Source organism: Talpa occidentalis, unplaced genomic scaffold, assembly GCF_014898055.3.
Source record: "Talpa occidentalis isolate TD23 unplaced genomic scaffold, MPIMG_talOcc4v2.1 talOcc4.8, whole genome shotgun sequence".
Classification (NCBI taxonomy): Eukaryota; Metazoa; Chordata; class Mammalia; order Eulipotyphla; family Talpidae; genus Talpa; species Talpa occidentalis.
In genome coordinates this window covers 98259314-98279075 of record NW_023605194.1, presented here as the reverse complement: position 1 = coordinate 98279075, position 19762 = coordinate 98259314, and the positions used below count along the sequence as shown (strand labels likewise).

The 19762-nt window shown below is 40.6% G+C and overlaps 2 protein-coding genes across 2 annotated transcripts; one reads left to right on the top strand and one right to left on the bottom strand.

Moving 5' to 3' along the window:
• Positions 1 to 1451: 1451 nt before the first annotated feature.
• Positions 1452 to 10888, top strand: APELA (apelin receptor early endogenous ligand). The gene is made up of 3 exons (XM_037496761.2): positions 1452 to 1728; positions 3084 to 3173; positions 10083 to 10888. The coding sequence occupies exons 1-2, from the start codon at positions 1653 to 1655 to the stop codon at positions 3170 to 3172; spliced, it is 165 nt and encodes a 54-aa protein (XP_037352658.1). The 5' UTR covers positions 1452 to 1652; the 3' UTR covers position 3173; positions 10083 to 10888.
• Positions 10889 to 14022: 3134 nt separating this feature from the next.
• LOC119234746 (tripartite motif-containing protein 75-like) lies at positions 14023 to 15426 on the bottom strand. Its single transcript, XM_037497756.1, has one exon. It carries the CDS (start codon positions 15424 to 15426, stop codon positions 14023 to 14025), a length of 1404 nt encoding a protein of 467 aa, XP_037353653.1.
• Positions 15427 to 19762: the final 4336 nt, after the last annotated feature.

Genomic DNA, 19762 nt, shown 5'->3' with positions numbered 1-19762 from the left:
CCCAGTTTTTGTATGCATAAAAAATAAATCTTTAAAATAAATAAATAAATAAAACCTAGCCTGAAGTTATATTGCCAATATCTGATAGGGCTCCTGTTGCTTTGCTTGGCTTAACACTCAACTTTGTTAGCTTGCTTTTTATTCCAGCATGCTATACAAAGATGCTTGCAGGGGAAGCAAAAATCTGAACAAATCTTTTGCCATTCATGGAGTTTTTATATTCTTAGTTCAGACTCTATTGTAGTCAATTGATAGGGAGCGATGTACAAAGACAGTCCCACAACTTGGAATTCTTTATGCTTCCAATCCCCAAACAGGCAAACATTCTTTGTAAGTTAAGGTGATTTTAAGAATTTCAGTATGTGAAATAAATGTCCCGCACAAAGCATAACTAAGCAGGCTGGGGACTTTACAGACTGTCTTGTAAGACAGAGAAAAGGTATGCATTAATTTCAAACCTCAAGGATGTTGTACCAATTACCTGAATCTAGAGAAGCCAAACGCAACAAAATCCCTGGCAATTTATAACAAGTGGCATATGCTTCCGATTTGGTATTTTGGCTCTACTTGTATTTCAGAGGGTATCTACACTGTTATTTTGGTTTTCTTCATACTAAGTACAGTCATTTCCATTTAGGAGAGCTACATATGACAGACAAGGAAGCACTTAAACTTAAAGAAATCTTAATGCATGTGTGCAAAAGGCAGCAAAAGTCTGTTCCCATGTCTTCTATATCCACTGGGAGATGAACTGAGCAGCTCTCTCTCCATCTCTAATTTCTGCGCCTGTGATATGTTAGCCTGGTATTCCACCACAAATAAATTTTTTAACAGAACACAGATTTCATGAGTTTGTGGCTAGCCTGAACTTCCACTTTTAAAATCCTGGACATATTGCAGATGAAAATGTGTTACTCCATTACTTTTTAAATTGCATTTTACAAAATAAAAACATAAAGCCTTTTCAGATTTACTTAAGAAGATTCTAAACCTCTGGAATGTTTATTGATATAGACCACGTAGATTAAGCAGTTTAGAGATTTAGGGTAAATAGCCACCTCTTTGCAGGAGGTTTGGCAGAGCGAAAGCATTTCTGCACGTGTTCTGCCGCAAAGCATTCGGGAGTCTTAAGTCAGAGCTTCAGAAATCCTTCTGAAAAGGACAAAAGAGAGACTTCCTGTCATTTCCATCGGTTTCTGCATGTGGCACCAATATGGGCAATGCAGAGTTTAAACAGATGCAAATGGTGAGAGGAGAAGGCAAAGCCTTGGCTTGTTTTACATATTTCCCCATATCCAGAGTGAATTTAAGTCAGTCTCCGCTAGGAGCTTCCAGGCTAGACTTGCACTGAAGTTGCAGCACGCTTGAATGGTTTATTTCACCAATATTTGCTTATGGAAATAGAGAGGAGTGATGGGATGGGGGCGGGAGGAGAGGAGTGGAGGAGGGGTTAGAAGCAGAGGGAGGCTCTCACCACAGCACTGCGCACCAGTAACCTTGTGTGATGTGATCATTAACCTTTCTGGAAAGCGCAGCTGGCAGTTCTCCGAAGTTTGTCATTAGAATGTGAGGGAGCCACACAGATATTGCACAGACCAGTCAAGGATTGGTTTACTTGGAGAGCTACTGCTCGACTTGAGAGTGGCAGAAAAATGAGAATGCAACAATTCTTTTTTGTATTTTTACTTTTTATGATGAGTCTTCTTCTTAGCGACGGACAGAGACCAGGTAGGACTTGGATACATTTCCACGAGTAACTTTTCTTTACGTCTGTTTACATCCGTGGTCCTCTGGATGGGATTGTGTCGATGTGGAAAATCACTTAGATGGGCTTTGGTCTATTCAGGATAAATGTGTAGGATTTCAGAAATATGCTATCTTTTCTGTTAGGTCTGTTACTTGGGTATCTTTTAAAAATAATTTAAAATGCTGATAAATATTTCCCCACTATTTTTCTAAATTCAGAGAAAATTGATCCCTAAGTTATTGTAAAGATGTTGTCTTTCTAAGTAAGAAGAAATGGAAATGCTTGGTGTATGTTACAGAGGTAAACAAGCAAATTTTTAGGTAAAATGCAAAATCCGAAGCAGTTTATGGAAGGAGCGTGGTGCTGGATGGAGTAAGCACTGTTCACTGAGTAACATACAAATCGGAATGTGGCAAAGTGCAGAGGAAATCTTAAAACAGGTCAATAGCTATTATTTCCAGTTATATAATTAGATGTATCCCCTTAAATAAAAAAAAAATTAGAATTATTTTGCTTATAAAGTCAAGAAGTGTCAAAAATATTTATGGTCCAGATAAATAATAGTAACTTAACTGACACATTCTTCAAGTTGTATTGTTTTTAAATCAGTGGGAATCTGGTAAGTGGAATTATTTTAGTCTGCTTTTATTTCAAAACAGAATAAGATTTCAAAGCATTGGCAAGTAAAAAAAAATAAGAGTTTTCTGATTTAGGAGAAAGCAAACCAAAATTTCAATTAAAAAGTGACAGTATATGTATATATCCCAAGGTGTTCCATTACTTATGTGATATATATTTTACATTTGGGACAGAATATGATGCATAATTGGTTAAAAATTCAGTCACTGTCTTTTAGTTAATTAGAAGTTTGATCACTGAGGCTACTTCAATTACTTCCCTAGCTTGCTTGCCCTTTTACAAAAATAAAAAAGTTGGAAATCAACAACTCAGAAAGCATCTGACCCCTTTTTATTGTGTACAGCAATTGCTATTCTTCAAACCATTTCTGCTTTTCTGAAACATAGAACACCTTGGACAATGTTCTTGCAAAATATTTGTGATGAATGCACTACCTAAAACACCAGGTCTAAGAGCATTTAGAAGTCATGTAGAAGGAAGAGGTTGTTGCTGTTGGATCCGCTGTTGGTTCAGACTGTTAGGGAGACACCTGGGGTACCAGCACCACGTTGGTTTTTTTATATCACAGTCCCACGAGAACAAATAGCAAATCATCACAGTATGGTTTGGATTGAAAATATTTCCATGTATTTTCCAGATTAAACAAGAATTTTCTAGAAACTGCTCCTAATTTTTTTTTCCTTTTTTTTTCCCTCAGCTAATTTGGTAATGAGAAGAAAACTGCACAGACACAACTGCCTTCAGAGGAGATGTATGCCTCTCCATTCACGAGTGCCCTTCCCCTGAGGTATTTCTGATAGGAAACAGCTCCACTCCATTTAGGCAAGGTCCCAGATTAGATACACCAAAGAATGTTTATTCATGTTTGTAATATGTGATAATGACTCTACCATGATGTCAGTTTAAGAGGATTCTAACAAATGAAACAGCGAGATGATATGTTTGCAAATTGCTTTCATAGCTTAATAGGGAAGAGAGGAAAAGATAGGAAAATGATGGTGATTGTGGAATCTGAGTGATAGTTATATGGGAATTAATGCAATTGCGTACATTTGAGAATTCTCATAATTCTCATTATTATTATCAGACACCAAGAGAATCTAATTATAAAAGCATTGAGTTTTGAAAAACACTTAATAGAAAATACTTTTTTAAAAAAGACAAAAAAAGAAAAACACAGAATAGTTCCCCATGTTGTCCAGAACAAGCACATTTGCCATTAAGACTATTTTGCACTTGAAAGCATTTGGACATATTGGCCCAATAACACAACTTCGTAGTTCATTTCCCCTAGGATATTGTTCCTTTAATGCATAAAGTCAACCAGTATTACTGGCAGGCCAGCTTTCCATTCTCACTCACAAAACTGTTCTTGATGGTTGCATCTTTAAAGATAAAATCTGAATAGCATTTTGTTCTTACACTCTTAATGAAAAAAAATTTTTTTTCCTCCCCTACCTTTTTTTTAAATCACTCACATAAATGCCAGTGATTTTACATGACTAGTATCACCGGTAATACTCCTGATCATTTAACTTCAAACACTAAATTTGTTTCTTCTTGCTATAAAACAAATAATTTGGCATTCTATTGTAATTATTTTCAGTTATTTAATTCATATAAAACATATCTCCCTTGGAAAGAAATGCCTAGAAATATCCTTTATTAGGTTAACACACACAGGCAATTGCTAAATTGGCTTATTCAATTGGTTTATAGATTGTAGCATTTATGACACTATTCATTCAGAGGAAAGAATGGTTGCTATGTCCATTGTGTAATATGAGCTTTTCAAGGCCGTGAAAGCCCTGTAGTTGGATATTCAAGGAAAAAAGAACAATTCTGTAATAAGCATTTATCTAGAAGACTAAGACAAAAAGCCATGGTCTCTGTGCCTGTATCTGTAACAAATTTTTCTTTGCTATCAAATTATGAAAAATAGGCTTAGTGGAAGAATCCAGAAAGATAGAACAAGAAATCCCCAAGAAACCAATTAATGGGGGCTAAAATTTGCTTTGAAAGAATTTTATACATTAAAAGATCCTTTGGTAAGTGTTGATCATGCATTTGTCTTACATACAAATAATGGGAAAATCTGCACTGAAGAGGAGTGGAGAAGTTCAAGATTTTCCCAGCGCTCCTCCACAAATAACAAAGAAGAGAGGAGGCATTTCACAGTAGCAAGGGAATTCCTGTGTATACAGAGAAAGATACTTGCATAATGCAAATAACAGCTCTTGGTTAGCCACACAGAGTTGTATTGGCTTTCTCCACAAACCACCTGCCATAAAACTTAGGGTTGCAAGTAAACAAGAAAAGTAATGACATTTGAATTGTCAAAGTTAAGGAAAAATTTTGACCTATAAACCAAATTTGTAAACCACAGGGACATTTAAATAAAAACTATATAAACTATTTAATCATAGCAATCCTTTACAAAATTTGGCTGATCCCTTTTAAGAACTGCTCAGGTTACAGCACCTATTTTTCTGAGTTTTAGAATAACCGAACATTCCAGCTACAGTTTTAGGAAGAATGTGTAAAAGTCACACACTAATATCCAGCAAGCATATGAGTCAATGCAAGAATAAACAATAAGGTAATTTCTCAAGATCTTGCTCACCCAGGGCTATAATAACAAGGGCTACCTGCACATTTTATAGCATAATTTTCACTGTCTTAAATACTTGCACTTTTTTATATACCTTGCAAAAAAACACCTTAACAACAGGGGAAAGGCACTGCAGACCTACAAACTCTCAGGCAGAACCTCCCTTTCATTCATCCCCTTCTGTTTTCAGCATGCTTTAGATAAAATCACATGTGGTGATTTGATTCAGTTGGGGTCAAGTAAGTCTGTAAAAGGATAGGCAAGGTAAACAATTGACTTTGGAAGTTTTCCAGATTAACCCTTTAGCTTAGTTCAGATCTTTAGCTTACTTAATAGGAACACACTATCATCTTGATTCTGTTAATTTTTCCAGCTCCTGGAGTTCTTAACAATCCTCAGGGAGATTTTTTTGACCTGTGTAATTGAATTAGTTAAATAGAAAAATCTACACTGTCTAAAAGTTATCTTAATGATATATATTTTTCTCAGAAATATAATTGGCATCTCCTTTAGTCTTAAGTGAATTTAGCGTAGATGAAAACAAGAGAAGGTTGTCAGGGAAGGGAAGCTTACAGGTGAATGTGAGAGTTTTATAGTGGAAAGGAGGTAGGGGTTTTCGATGCTAACAATTTTCCACTTGCAACATTAAAATCTTACTAGATCAGCGTTTTTCTTTAAAAATGCATAATCTAGACGATTATATACCTTGTTAATACATACTTGACTTAGCTTTTAATAATAATTATAGTACATTTTCATGGTGTAAATTTTTTTCTAACAGTATAGACGAATACAAGGTCAAAAGTAAGCCTTCTACCTCCCCTATTACCCGTTTTTCACATCCCAGAAGTAATGGCAGTGAAAAGATTTTGGTTAAATTGAGGCTATCTAATAGTCCCTTGTCACCCTTGATTTCCATTCAAATTGTAAGTGCTTCCAGTTCTCTGTTATCTGCCCTATTCTAATCCACTTCAAAGTCATGGACTTATGACCTCCTTGATAAAACCCCTACCCTGTCTCCCAACTCTTTCTGCCACTGGCCTATTGTCTTGAGCCACCTCACATTGTTCTGCCTTTTTGGCTTAAATGAAAACCAGCTTTGCATTCAGCAACTCCCTTTAACCAGGCACTTCATCTCCAGCTTGACTTCTTCTGCTTACCTTTAGATACCTCTGATTCTCATTCAGCTGTATTTCAAATCTTTAAAAACCTCGTTTCCTGAGGCATTTAAGCCTTCTTTCCCAACTCACAGCAATTTCCTGGGCAGCAAGAGTTTGGTCCCAGACCAGCAAGGGAGCAACCCACACGGCACAGCAGACCTCTTTGGTCTCACCCACTGCTCCCCTCAGCAGTGTATTTCAGCAGATCTGCCTTTTCTGCTCCCCACTCTCTCTGGTGACTCCTCTTACCACCCCCCCCACCTCTGGCTTATACCCCAGTTCTTGTATGCATAAATAAATAAATCTTTAAAAAAAAACAAAAAACAGAGATAATAAATAAATCTTTAAAAAAACAAAAAACAGAGAAAATTCTTCCCAGAGACAATGGCACTCAGGTTTCAAAATCTGACCCTGCCTCAAACTATAAACACTGATACCTACAACTCTTCTGTTTTCCCTTCCTATTTAAGGGAATACTCTCTTGGGCTTTGTAAATATCTACACCTCAATGACCTTGATCCAACAATGAATTATTTCCTTTCTTTCTCAAGATGTTCAATATGTGCAAACTGATCTCTTCTGCCTTAAAAAGAAAAAAAAGATGCACCATTGACCTCATACTGCTCACCAGTAACCAGCCATGTCTTCTCCACGGTGCCACTTTTCTTAAAAAGGTGGCTGTTTCCTTTCTTCCCACCTGTTTTCAGCATACTGGCCCCAGTGCATTCTGGGAAAGGTCTCTAATGACTTTTCTCCTCAATTCAGTGAACAGGTGTTGGCCCTGATCTCAGTTATGTGGCTATAGGTCAAATGGTAGCATGGATTTTTTCCTTAGATTCAATGACACCATACTCCCTTCTGACTATCTCTGGAACAAATCACTATCCTTTTAGGACTTAGAAAAGGCATTCAAATATGTACTTGAAATTGCCTAAGCTGTCCTACAGACACTTCAAGCTCTTGTCTGAAGTGCACGCAGGAAGCTCTGTAAACACTGCTTATTCCTATAATTCCATTAGACTGTTCCAGTTTCATAGATGTCATCAAAAGTATCTCTTGATCTTTTATTATAAAAATGTAATACCAAAATACAATCTAAAAAAAAAAAAAAAGCAATGCTTCATCCTCCCCAAGATACCCTCTATTTTCCTTTTCCTGGTTTGTTTTTCTCCGAGATACCGATTACCCTCTGACATACTATTGTTACCCATTTAGGATCTGCCTTTGTTCATTACAATGTAAGTTCCATGAAAACAGGGATTTTACTTTGAATATCATAGTCATCATATTCAGTGACTCTACTAAACTTTCTGCATATATTTGATGAATGAGTGAATACTTAAAAGCAAATTCTTCAATTCTTATTCAGATATTTCTCCTGTCTTCTAAAAATTTGGAGAATAAGGCTATTGTGTATTAGATATTCAGTATGGATCAGGCAATGTGCTGTGAATGATACATGTTACTCTTTCCATGTAAATTAATGAGCACATTGCCCTAATATTTAGTTCCTGTTATTTTTCCAGGTCTATTATTTCTACTTAACTTAGTGTTTTTGGTTTGTTTTTTTTTTAAATCTGCCCCCTCCTTTTCATCTCTGTTAGTATTTTGGTGAATGTTATAAGTACCTTATACTACATATAAAATAATATGGAATATTACCTTATCATAGTACATATATAACACAGTATTTTATATTTTTATATCTCACAAGGTGACTTCAACACCTTAGCTAACCTCAGAGCTGCCATAGCAAGGGTGTCAACAACCATCACCTGATTGGAGGTGGTTGGTGTGGCAATGCTGGAGACTGGCTGCCTAGGAAGTAGACCTTCCTGTGAGATTGGTTTGGGGAGCAAATGAGCCTCTGTTGGGTTAGTCTTGAATTGGAATCAGGAGGAAGGGAGGGAAAATATTAGGGAAGCTAGTGCTTACTGACAAAGTACTGACCATTTCAGGTCACTGGCAGCAGAGGTCATGATTTTGCTTCCTGGACTGATTGTTGCAGTTCGTGGGTCGAGGTCTATTTTAATATGTGGCTTGACAAATGTTCATTTTTGTTCAACCTCCCCGCTCCACACTTACTTCATCTCCAGTTCTGCTTTGGACCTTTTAGTGATTTCAGATTACTCTTAGATTAAAATAAAGTTAAAGTACTCCAGAGAACTGCACACAATCAGGTATTTCTCTCTCCAACTCTGACTCACTGTGACTATCTGTGAGTTAATCAAATATGTCCTGTTCTTTTCCATTTCAGAGCTTTCTCATGTTATTTTATGTACCTTGGATCTAGGCTGGGCTTTCTCTTCTCTTCATCTGGCTTTTCCCACTTAATCAAAATTTTGATTAAATGTCACTTTACGTGTGTGTATAATGTGTGTGTATAATGTGTGTGTGCTGCACATACGCCTTTGCTCACTGTACTTGCTCAAGCAACTTTAGGAGTGGACTCTGGAGTTCTTCACATTGTATTTATGTGGAAATTGTGTTAGAGCTTTCAATTTTATACTACTCTTCATTTTTTCTCTAATAGTAAGACATTTACATATATACAAAATATATACAGATATATGATTTGCAAATACTTTTTTCCATTCTATGGATTATCTTTTCACTTTCTTAATTTTTTTTTTAACATCGTGTCCCATCTACAAGGATCCCTGAGGGAAACATCTGGTTTTAGTATCAAGAATAATTCTGCATCCTTTTTCTTTTTTCTCCCACTACCACCCACCTTTATGTCCCTTGCCCTTCCTCCCAGTAACCTCCCTCTTAACCTCAGCATTCTCAAGGTGTTTATTAATTTTCGTTAATTTGTGTGTGTATTTTACTTTGTCAGATCCTTCTTTGCTATACACATTTCCATCATTTGTCTTTGTCATTCTGACTTGCTTTATCACAAAGAATTCCCTCAAACTTCCTCCATTGCTGCATTTCATCTTTACTCATGGCTGTATAGTATTCCATAGTGAGGAATCCCTTCCACTTTAAATTACTTTTCTTTTCTTTCTTTTTTTTGAATAATTTTCACCAGCAGTGGCTGCTTCACTGAGAAAAGAGTCCACCGCACTCCTCACATCATCATTTTTTAAGTGCCCTCCAGACTTCATATTTCAAGCACCCTTGACATTTTCAATAGAAAGTCATGAGAATACCTGTTCCTCAGACTCTTACCAACACTGGGTGTTATCAACACTTTTACTCTTTGCCAATCTGTTGAACTTGGGCCATCTCAACTGCGAGATGATTCCCAGCAGAAGCACTTGCATCTTTTCACTGCTACATTAGTTAAACCCAGAATGACTGTCAGGAACAAGAAATCTGAAGGAGGTAGAAGCTTCCAGAATAAGGGACTTTCTTTATGATTTCAGGATAGGGTCAAAACCAATAGCCTAGGGAAAGCTTGGTGTAATTATCCTGTAAAAAATACATTTTTCTCTTAAATAAAAATTAGTTATATTTTACCCTGCCATCTATTTAAAATTCATTGTTAAATACTAATTATTTAAATAGTTTCAGAGCATTTAAAGATTCTTAAGGACCATACTGTTTGTTAAATAAAATACTTAGCACCTTGGTTCTGACATCTTTTCCTTTGGCAGCTCCAAATAACTGCTTTAGCTCTGGTATATATATCATGAGCCAAAATCCAAAATAGTAAAAAAAAAAAGTTGAGGCTGGTAATGTGAGTCACTGAGGAAATTTAGATTATTAGATGAAAAATAATTTAATATAAAGATTTCTTTAATTCATTAATACAGGTTTTTGAAGACTTATAGGTGCTATGTTATTTTTTATACTGAAAAAAAGTTGGTACATTTCATAAGTTCATTGTCTATTAAAAAAATTAAGAATGGGTCAATTGGTCTGCTGGGTGGCATTTCTTATTATGATGAATTTCTTTCTCCTTTCCCTCCAAATTTAGATCTTCTCTAACCAACTTCACCAAGTCTGCCAGAAGAGGAGTAAAAGAAAGACACTACTCACCCGCAGGAGAGTGTGATTTCATAGAAGCTCCTGTACAAAAGGAATCATCCGAAAGCACCTAGGATGGTTTATTAGTTTCACAGGAGTCTCTTCTTTCTGGTTCTCTTTAAAGGAAAATAACATAAATTTAAAAGCAATTTCACTCTGAAGCACAATTATTTGCCTGTATAACAAAAATATCTTTTTTCTACACATAATTATTTTTACATGAGTTAAAAGAAAAATACTTTTTAATGTTTAGAACTCTTAATAATAAAAAGTGCAAGAACTGAAATTTTTCTTTCATATCTTATAATTCTCCAAAAGTATCAAAATAGGGCCTCCCCTGGTGGCACAGGTGGTTGAGCGCCGCGTTGTGAAGCTGTCCACAGCCTCTGCAGCGCCAGTTCGATCCCGGCCAGCCTGCGAGGGTCCCACATGGCATGCAGACCTCTCCTGCTGCCCGCTGCTCCCCTTAGCAGTGTATTTCGTCAGTCTGCCTGTTCTGTTCTCCACTTTGTCTCTGGTGAATCCTCTCACCCTCCCGCACATCTGGTCTGTACCCCGGTTCTTGTATAAATAAATAAACAAATCTTTACAAAAAAAGTATCAAAATAACTTTGTAAATGTTTGACTGAATTGATTATTTACGTAGGAAGTCTAAGAAAAAATTATTAATTGCTACCAATTTTATATGAGAGCCTTTAGTGTTTATGAACCTATTTTTTAGTTTGAATAATATTCATTTAAAATTATAAAAGAAAGTTTGAAATACTAATTGTAGTTCATTTTATTTTAAAACTGAAATGTTCATTTCTGAATCTTCTTATCACATAATTATAAGAAACCAAAATTTGATCTCTTTTGAAGTTCTGTTTTATGTTCTTCAGTCATTTGTACAGATAATTCCTTAGAAAGGCCCACTGGATGTTAACGTTTAAAATACTCTTACGGGCAGCTCTCTTGCCTGCCTATGGCTATGCAGGTGTCTCTTTTCACAAACCTGTTCCTTGTGCCTGTGCAAATGTCCTTTTCATTCTTTTCATTTCCTTTTTTATGTAATAAACATGCCCGTCTGGATATATAAAAAATAATAAAATGAAATACATGTATGCCTTCGAAGCCCAAGCAGGGCAATGTTGCTAACCAACGTGAATGCTGATCACTTTGCTAGACTCTGATCTGTATGCTGTTCAGTTTGTGGTGGTGAAAGATGTAAATAAAAAATCAAAAAAGGATTTAAGAATGTGATAACTCAAAAAGAATCTCTCCTGTCTCAATCTGAATTATACTGATAATTAGGTGTTTCCAAGTTGTTAAAGATGCTCTGAATTTGTATTGATTTAATGATAGCTCTGTGCCAGAATGTTTTATTATTTTACTGCAAGTTCATCCAGATATGAAATTTACGAAACTATAGTTTGACTAAAAATATTTTGTAAACATTGTAGCATGGGAAAAGCCATAAACCATTAGTCCTTATTTAGCGAAAATAAAAGATCAAGATAAACTTATAAAGAATTTGAAGTAGAAATGCTGGCATGGTAGAGTTTGTCTCTCAAAGTCTACTCATGGTATTTTTGGAATGGAAGGTACTTATCTAAAGCACTGTAGTTAGATACACACAAGTACATGCAAAGATGTTTTATGAAAAGTATTATGTTATTTAAATTGGATATTTTAGCGAATTTCTAACTTATTTTCTTGTTAAATAACTCCTTTATATAGTCAGAGACATCTCATTGAATACAAGTCTATACTTTTTCAAATATAGATTATTATAGGCATATAAAAAGTTTAAAACCATTTAAGATAAAGCATTAATGCTCAAACTGCACACTTGCTTTGGTCAGAAGAGCCAGGTATAAACAGGAGAAATCCCCTGAAGGAGTCAGACAGCATTTCCACAGGCTGGTTTAGGACACCTCATGCTAACACCAGGATGTATAATCATTTTGGAACCCTGCTCAAAATTTGGTATGGTGTTAAGGGGTTGTATTGGGAGAACAAGGTGGTTACCCCAGTAGGTTCAAAATGAGAGAGCAGGAAAAGGAAAGTAACTTGGTGTTTGTGTGATTGTTAGGTGGGGTGGGTGAGGGTCTAGCACAACTAGCAGCTAGCTGCTTTAAACATCTCACCTCCGGCCTCCCTGGTGGCACTGTTGGGGGGGTGGAGTCCACAAGCCTGTATGGAATTAGCTTTAGGACATCCTTTTCCCACTAACAAAATTAGTAAGTCCCTTTTAAGCGCGCGGGTGACAGCCAGGCAACCCATTTTATATCGGGGTTGCCCCATAACAGCACCAGGGTTAAAGACAGCACTATCAGGCCTGTCCGGTGGCGCAAGGGGTTAAGACACAACCTATGAAGCTGTTCGCAGCCACTGCAGCACGAGTTTGATCCCCTGCCAGGGAGCTACCCACATGGCGCGCAGACCTCTCCTGACTCACCCGCTGCTCCCCTCAGCAGTGTATTCCAGTCAATCTGCCTGTTGTGCTCCCCACTCTGCCTCTGGTGAATCCTCTCACCCCCCACACCTCTGGCCTGTACCCCAGTTCTTGTATGCATAAATAAAATCTTAAAAAAAAAAAAAAAGACAGCACTATCAAGCTATTTCCAGTCACTGCAGCGTGAGTTCAATCCCCAGCCAGCCAGGGAGCTGACCCACAGGGCACAGACCTCTCCTGTCTTGCCCGCTATTCCCCTCAGCAGTGTACTTTCGTCAGTCTGCCTGTTCTGCTCCCCACTCTGTCTCTGGTGAATCCTCTTACCCCCTGCATCTCTAGCCTACCTCAGTATGCATAAATAAATCTAAAAACAAACAAACAAAAAAAAAAAACCAAAGGAGGTGGTACCTGGGCTTTCTCATTGGGATTCCAAGATGTGGGGAAATTGGGGAGAGGAGACCTAAGCATGTCTATGGAGACAACCTCTCTATCTTCTAGGGCCCTTCCCCACAAAAACATCCTACAAACTAATTGGGAGCTTAAGCGCCTGTATCACATGCACTAAGATGAGAGCCCTGAAAATATTCTACCCCAAATTCTGTCTTCTCAACCCCTCAGAATATATTCAGTCATGGGGTGTAGAAGCACGTCGTAGATGGTACACAAAATTTGTAATATATGTCAATGTAAATACGTAAATGCATTAGAAGTTCCCAGAGCTGACATCCACTTCAAAGAGGGCTGACTCACTCAGTCACACCCTGTATAACAGTCAGCCCCTCCCCCACCTCCCCCAGCAGCTCCTTTTGTTTTACAGATTACTGGTTGATTTATAGAACAGGTCAGATACAGCTGTCTTTCATTTTTCATTCTTTTCTCTTCTCCCACTATAAATTCTTGACTTACGATTTAAATGTACAAGTAAAAGAGTGAAACTACAAAATCCTAAACCTCTTACCCTCAGTCCAAATAAAAGCAGGACCCCAAACCCATGTTCTCTCTCTCTCTCTAGGTGACCTCACTGTGACCCAGGTGTGGGTGCAATTTCCAGGTCTTGTAAGTAATAAATATTCATCATTAACAAATTTATCTGGTGGTGATTGCTGAAGAGCATCTCATGATCATAAGAACTCTAAGGGTCAATTCATTTGTCATATCAATAGGTCGAAATTGACACAAAATAGCAAATGGAAAAAAAAATTTATTGGTGTGAAATTACAACCTATACAAACTAATCTTAAATCCAGCTACTCGTTAGAGTTATTCCCATGTGTATTGCTTCTCGCATTTTATTTGCTGCTAGTGAAACCCAAAGGATAAATGAAGAACAAAATTTTAGAAGTTGCGTTTAAGTCAAATGAGTAATGTAAAAATTCAATCCTACGCTCACTGACAGTTGTACAATCTACTTGTTATCCATAAATGACAGAAGAAAATGGAGCAGAGTCCCACTTCAGTCTTCATCATGTCTTCCTGGGCAGACTGTGAGGGGCTGAGAATCCCGACCCACACAGAAGTAAGGCTTGAGCACTTGAGAAAACGTCTCCCTGAAGGAGTGGATGTGGGACCTGTCGTGCGCGCTGTAAAAGGAAATCTGGCCCAGCTCATAGTCCAGGTAAATGCCGACCCCTCTGGGCTTCTCCTTCAGAGCCAGAGGCACAGACACGCGGCCCACTGCCACATAGGCCCCAGCGCACAGCCCAAGGGTCCAGCGCGTGCCCTGGCCTGCCAGGGGCCTCTGCCTCTTCCTGGACGGGGAGTCTGGACACAGCCCCACGGCCCACTCAGGCTTGTCTCCCACCTGCACCTCCCAGTAATGGCGGCCTCCCCGGAAGCCTTGAGCACCCAGCACCGCGGTCTCAGCCACGAACCTCTGCGGATTCCGGGCCACTTTCTGCCTTTTCCTCACAAATGTCACAGACTTGTGATCCTCGGACACGAGCAGGTTAGGGTGTGCTGTCTGGGGATCCAGAGTCACTTCCTCCCTGAATCTCTGGATAATCTTTTGCAGAGCAGAATACAGGGGAGGGAGACTGAAGCCTTCCCACCTTAACTGGAAGGAGCTCACAGCTGGGGCCTCCAGGCTTTGACACCTGACCTGGAGGCTCTTGATATCCCTCAGCAATTTCACCTCTGACATCACACTCCTCTCTGCCACCTCCTTGAGTAGCCCTTTCAGGGTGGAAATGTGGTCTGATAAAGCCCTTGTGTGGACACTGCATTTCTGCTGAATGTCCCTCTCATCTTCAGCCAGCTTGGACATGGCTGCCTCCTGCTTACATTCTACAAACTGGTTCAGGTGCTCAAATTCTGAGGCTAGTTTCCACCTGTGGTGTCCTACATATTCTCTCAACTCCACTAGTTTTCTGTCTTGAATAGTGACTAGTGTCTCCACATCTGCCACCTGCTTCTTCAGTGTCTCCATGTATCTTTTGAGCCTTTGCCTGTGGTGGGAGGCGGCCTCCTCCATGGGCCTCACCAGGTGACCCTGGTGGTCAGAGGTGCACAGGCCACACACCACCTCCAGGTCATCCTCACAGAAGAGGCCCAGCACCTGGTTGTGCCGCTCACACAGGACCTTCTCTTGCTGCCTGCTCTGGCTGCTGCTGCTGTGCACCATCTTGGCCAAATCAATCATCCTGGCCAGCTGGAGGTTGGCACTGAAGTGCCTCTCTTGTTGTGGGTAGCGGCAGACAGGGCAGGGGAACCTGTCCAGGAGATCCTTCCAGGACTGCTGGATGCACGAGCGACAGAAGTTATGGCCACACGGGATGGTGACGGGGTCTGTCAGGAAGCCCAGACAGACAGGACAATAGACCTCTGCCTGCAGCGCTGCCAGGGTTGCTGAGACCTCCATTGGGCCGCGTGTGAAGGGCTGACTGTGGCAGGTTCTCTGCAGGAAGTTGGGTTCTGCCGTTTCTCTCCTGTGAGAAGCAGACACAGCTTCTGACCCGCTAGTCCTTCCAGTGCTGACTGTCTCTGCAATTAAGGGCAGCCCTGGTGTCCTATGAGGCCTCTGATATCAGGGATGCAGGTAGGGGGCCAGCAGAGTTCCTCTCACCACCTGCAGTTGACCACAGATTAGTTGGACAAGTGCGCTTGCTCTCAGCAGCTCAGCGGATGTGAGGATAAGTTCAACAAATTTCTCAATCAGAACACAGATTGGAACCTAAGTGAAAAATATGAGAATATTCCTGTATATAAAAAAAGCTAATTCATCTGTGGCCCCCTCTCTGTTCTAGGCTACATTTGAGGCCAACACTGATTATTCTCTCTATACCCCAAATCTACCCACCCTACATTAACCCATAGTGGCCACATGGGGCTGGGGAAAGTATATGCACTGTGGGATGATACTTGGGTGAGATTTCCCCTTGTCACCTTCGTTCTGGGAAAAGTACTTCACATACTCAAATCTAAGAGAATCTGGTAAGCAAGAAGAAAAATCTTAATTTCAATCATTTCAATTTCATGAAAAAACAATCTGGTACCCTTATTTTAAACCACAGAATGTTCTAGCAGCACTGACTGTAAAATATATATCAAAACGTACTTTTAACTTAAGCTTCTTAACTGCAGGATATATGAATGCATGCATATAAATGGATGTGATTTAAGCCAAACGATATTTATCTGAAGACCCAAGATGGAAACTGGGGTTTTCATATGAAACCTGGGGTTTTCAATTTCACATAACGAAATTGGAGATCAGGAATAGATTGTCAGAAAAATCTGGCAAGGGTTATCTCCTTCCAGGGGGTGTGAAGTCAGCCTGGCACCAGCCAGTGTGCTCCATCTGCAAGAGGTGGTGGCGGGGGTGGGGGGGGTGGGGGGGTAGGTGGGGCTATTCAGATCCCACCCTGCAAAGACTGGGGCCCCTCCTTAGGGTGGGAGCGTCTGGCACTTATGGGATATTCAGCAGTGCTGGCTGGGAGGGAACCTCCTTGATTCAATGTGCTGGAAGTGATAATATTCACATCTCATTTGCAACTTTGTAATCTCTGCTTGATCTAATTCCATCTCTACTGATGATGAAAGGAACCCTTTAGTTGCATTTGACCTTGGAGGAACTAAAAATAGAGCATAAATTTAATCATGCTTCCCTCAAAGGTGGGATATATACTCCCTCACACACCCAGGAACATTGCTCTCCCTCCAGCATCAATTGTGTGCCTCCTTCAGGTTATCCATCACCATATAAAGGAGGTGCTATTTCTTCCATCTCAAAGGAAATATCTCAAATCTTACTCCTCTGTCCAGCTATCATCTCAGCTCTCTGATCTTTTTACAGGAAGATCCTTGAAAAAGATCTTTATTCTCATTTCTCACATCCTATTCGCTCTTGAACTCAAGAAAAGGCAACGTTTCCTAGTCCCAACTCCATGAACACCTTTTCTTAAAATTTACCAATGATACCTATTTTATTATTTTCAATGGCCATTTTCCGTCCATCAGCTCATCGATGAAGTTGATAACTCTCTCCTTCAGAAACACTGCTTATTCGGGCTTTCAAACCACCAACCTAGGGTTTCTCTTTCCTTTTTAGTCATTTCTTTTGAATATCTTTCACTAGAAATCCCTAATCTCCACTTCCTCTACTGGGCACCACAAATACAGTTGCCTGCTCAGCAAATAAAAACAAGAAAACTTTTGAAATATTGCATGGAACATAATTAACCTAAAAAGCATTTGTTCTTTTACCTTCAGCGTGGGTCCCCTCCCTAAACTCTGACCCAGAGTTCCAGCCTCTACCTGACAGCTCCCCTCACATGTCGAGTGAGCACCAGTGACTTAATAGGCTCAGCACAGAGCCCCTGCTGATGTAACCTGTGCAGGCCGCCTCCTGCTGCCTCTCCTCTGCTTCTGCCAGTGCTTTCTCCAGCTTACCAGTTCCTCGGGCTAAAGAAATGGATGTGTCCTTATGCTTGTTTTATTCTCATGTCCTGTGCAGGATCATCAACACATGCTGTAGGCGATGCTGTCACGGTGGATCCAGAAATCAGCCACTTCTCATCACTCCCTCGGCCACCAGCATTTCTTGCCTGGATTATTAGAGGAAGTTCCTAATGGCTCCCTGCTGCCTTCCTCTTACTATTTTCTATCGATTTTGACACAGTAGCCAATGTTCCTGGTAAACTCTAGGGTCCTCCAGACCCTCCAGGGGCTTCCCCTGGACTCAGTAAAGGAGACTAAGTCTTTCCCACGACCTGCTGACCCGCAGGCACAAGCCTCAGCTCTCTGACTTCACCTCCTAGCTTCTCTCTGGTTCTCTCTGCTCCAGCACTTACCCTCCTTGTCATTCCCTGCACACTTTTCATGCATACTTCCAAATATTTAATTCACTGAATAAATATTGAGATTCTACCATAGGTTAGTAACTTAAGAGATAAAATGATTTCTGAAGTAGAATTACTGTTGCTTGTTTTAGAAGAGGAAAACAAAACAAAACAAACCAGACTTGAAGTTATAAAACATTTGCCCTGGGTCTCACAACATGATTGGAATACTGTAAATAAAAAGGTATTTACATAATAATAAGTAAACTATTTAGGACAGAGTTAAAGAGCTAATATAGGAGGTCACTGGGGACAAGTTTAGACTAAACCCCCCACCCCCAACTTCCAGTCCAGGTCCAGCAAGGGACAAAGAAGTTGGGTCAGGCTCCCTTGCCCCCATAGCTCGAGCCACCCCGCCTCACTTTCCCACATCTGCATCAGACTAAAGTCTCCACCTTGGGGCCTCCCAGGTGGCGCAGGAGTTAATGTCTCAGCTTCATCAAGCTATTGCCATCCACAGTGGCTTGAGTTCAATCCCAGGCCAGGGAGCTATGCACATGGTGCAGCAGACCTCTCCTGTCTCGCCCGCTGCTCCCCTCAGCAGTGTATTTCAGTAGACATGCCTGTTCTGCTCCCCACTCTGTCTCTGGTGGATCCTCTCACCCCTGCATCTCTGGCCTGTATCCCAATTCTTGTATGCATAAAAAAAAAAAAAGTATCCACCTTGAAAAACAAGCTCTTTAAAGGTGAATCTAATCAATTCACCCTCCCATAACACACCTATTTCTTGCTCCTGAATTCTCCCAAGTCGGTCATATTTGGGTCTCTTTCCCCATCACAGGCTTTTCAAGACCCAAGCTGCCTAAAGACCCAAGACCCAAGTTGCATTAAGCAATCCAGTAGAATGAGGCATCCATCTGGGTCTTGGGGTTGCAATTGGAGACCCTAACTTTTAAGGAAAAACCCAGTTGGAGTTAACCAGACTCCATCCCTGAACAATGTCTGAGCGACCTGTGGGGGATGGGATAGAAGAATCTCAGGTCCCCTCACCAGGCACCTGTGCCAGGAGGTGGGGACACAATACCTGGGTGACTGGAAACCACTCCCCAGTAACTCCCTTTCTGAGCCCGCACTCACCCTGGGCCGGCAAGGGCTCAGCTGTCCAGCTCTCAGCGTTGGCCCACGTGCCCTGGGAGGGGAGCAGCCTCCTCTCCCTGCCTCCTGCTGCTCCTGGACCACCCACCCGGGATTAAGGGCCCCTCCCTCCCCTGCTGCTCAGAGCTGTTTTCTCCTCCAGAAGACACATCACATCCAATCCCCCAGTCACTGCTAAGATGGAACCTGACCCGGTTCCCCTTCAAAACCCAGCAGGGAGAGTCTTTTCCAGGCTTTAGAGAGGGGCTGGGAAGGTGGGAGCCTGACAGTGCAGGGAACAACTCATGCAGGGCCTGATTGTTTTGGGGAATGTACAAAATTTGGTTTGGGGGAAGGAGAGTATGTAGCCAGCAAAACATGCTGATGTTGTTCAGAGGCCCCGGGTGATCACAAACACAAACTACTCTTTTCAGTGGCCACAAACCTGGCAACAGCCACTGAAACTTGACCTTCAGCACTTGCTGTGCCTCCATCTTCTTAATAGATGCAATCACTTCCCTATCAGTTCATGCCTTCAGTCCCCTATGCCACCAACTTCAAGGATTCAATAACTTAGTCGTTGTCACCCTGAAAACACATGAGTGTCCAAATAGGCACCTGAGCGCCCAGGGAGAAGACACAAAAGAGCAATGCAGATTTTGCACCATTTCAGTGTGGATTCAGGAGGGAGGTGGAGGCTTTTTTTTTTTTTTTTTTTTTTCACGACACAAATTCTATCCTGCAGACTTGGGCCCTGACTAGGAGGCTAGCGCCACCTGCTGG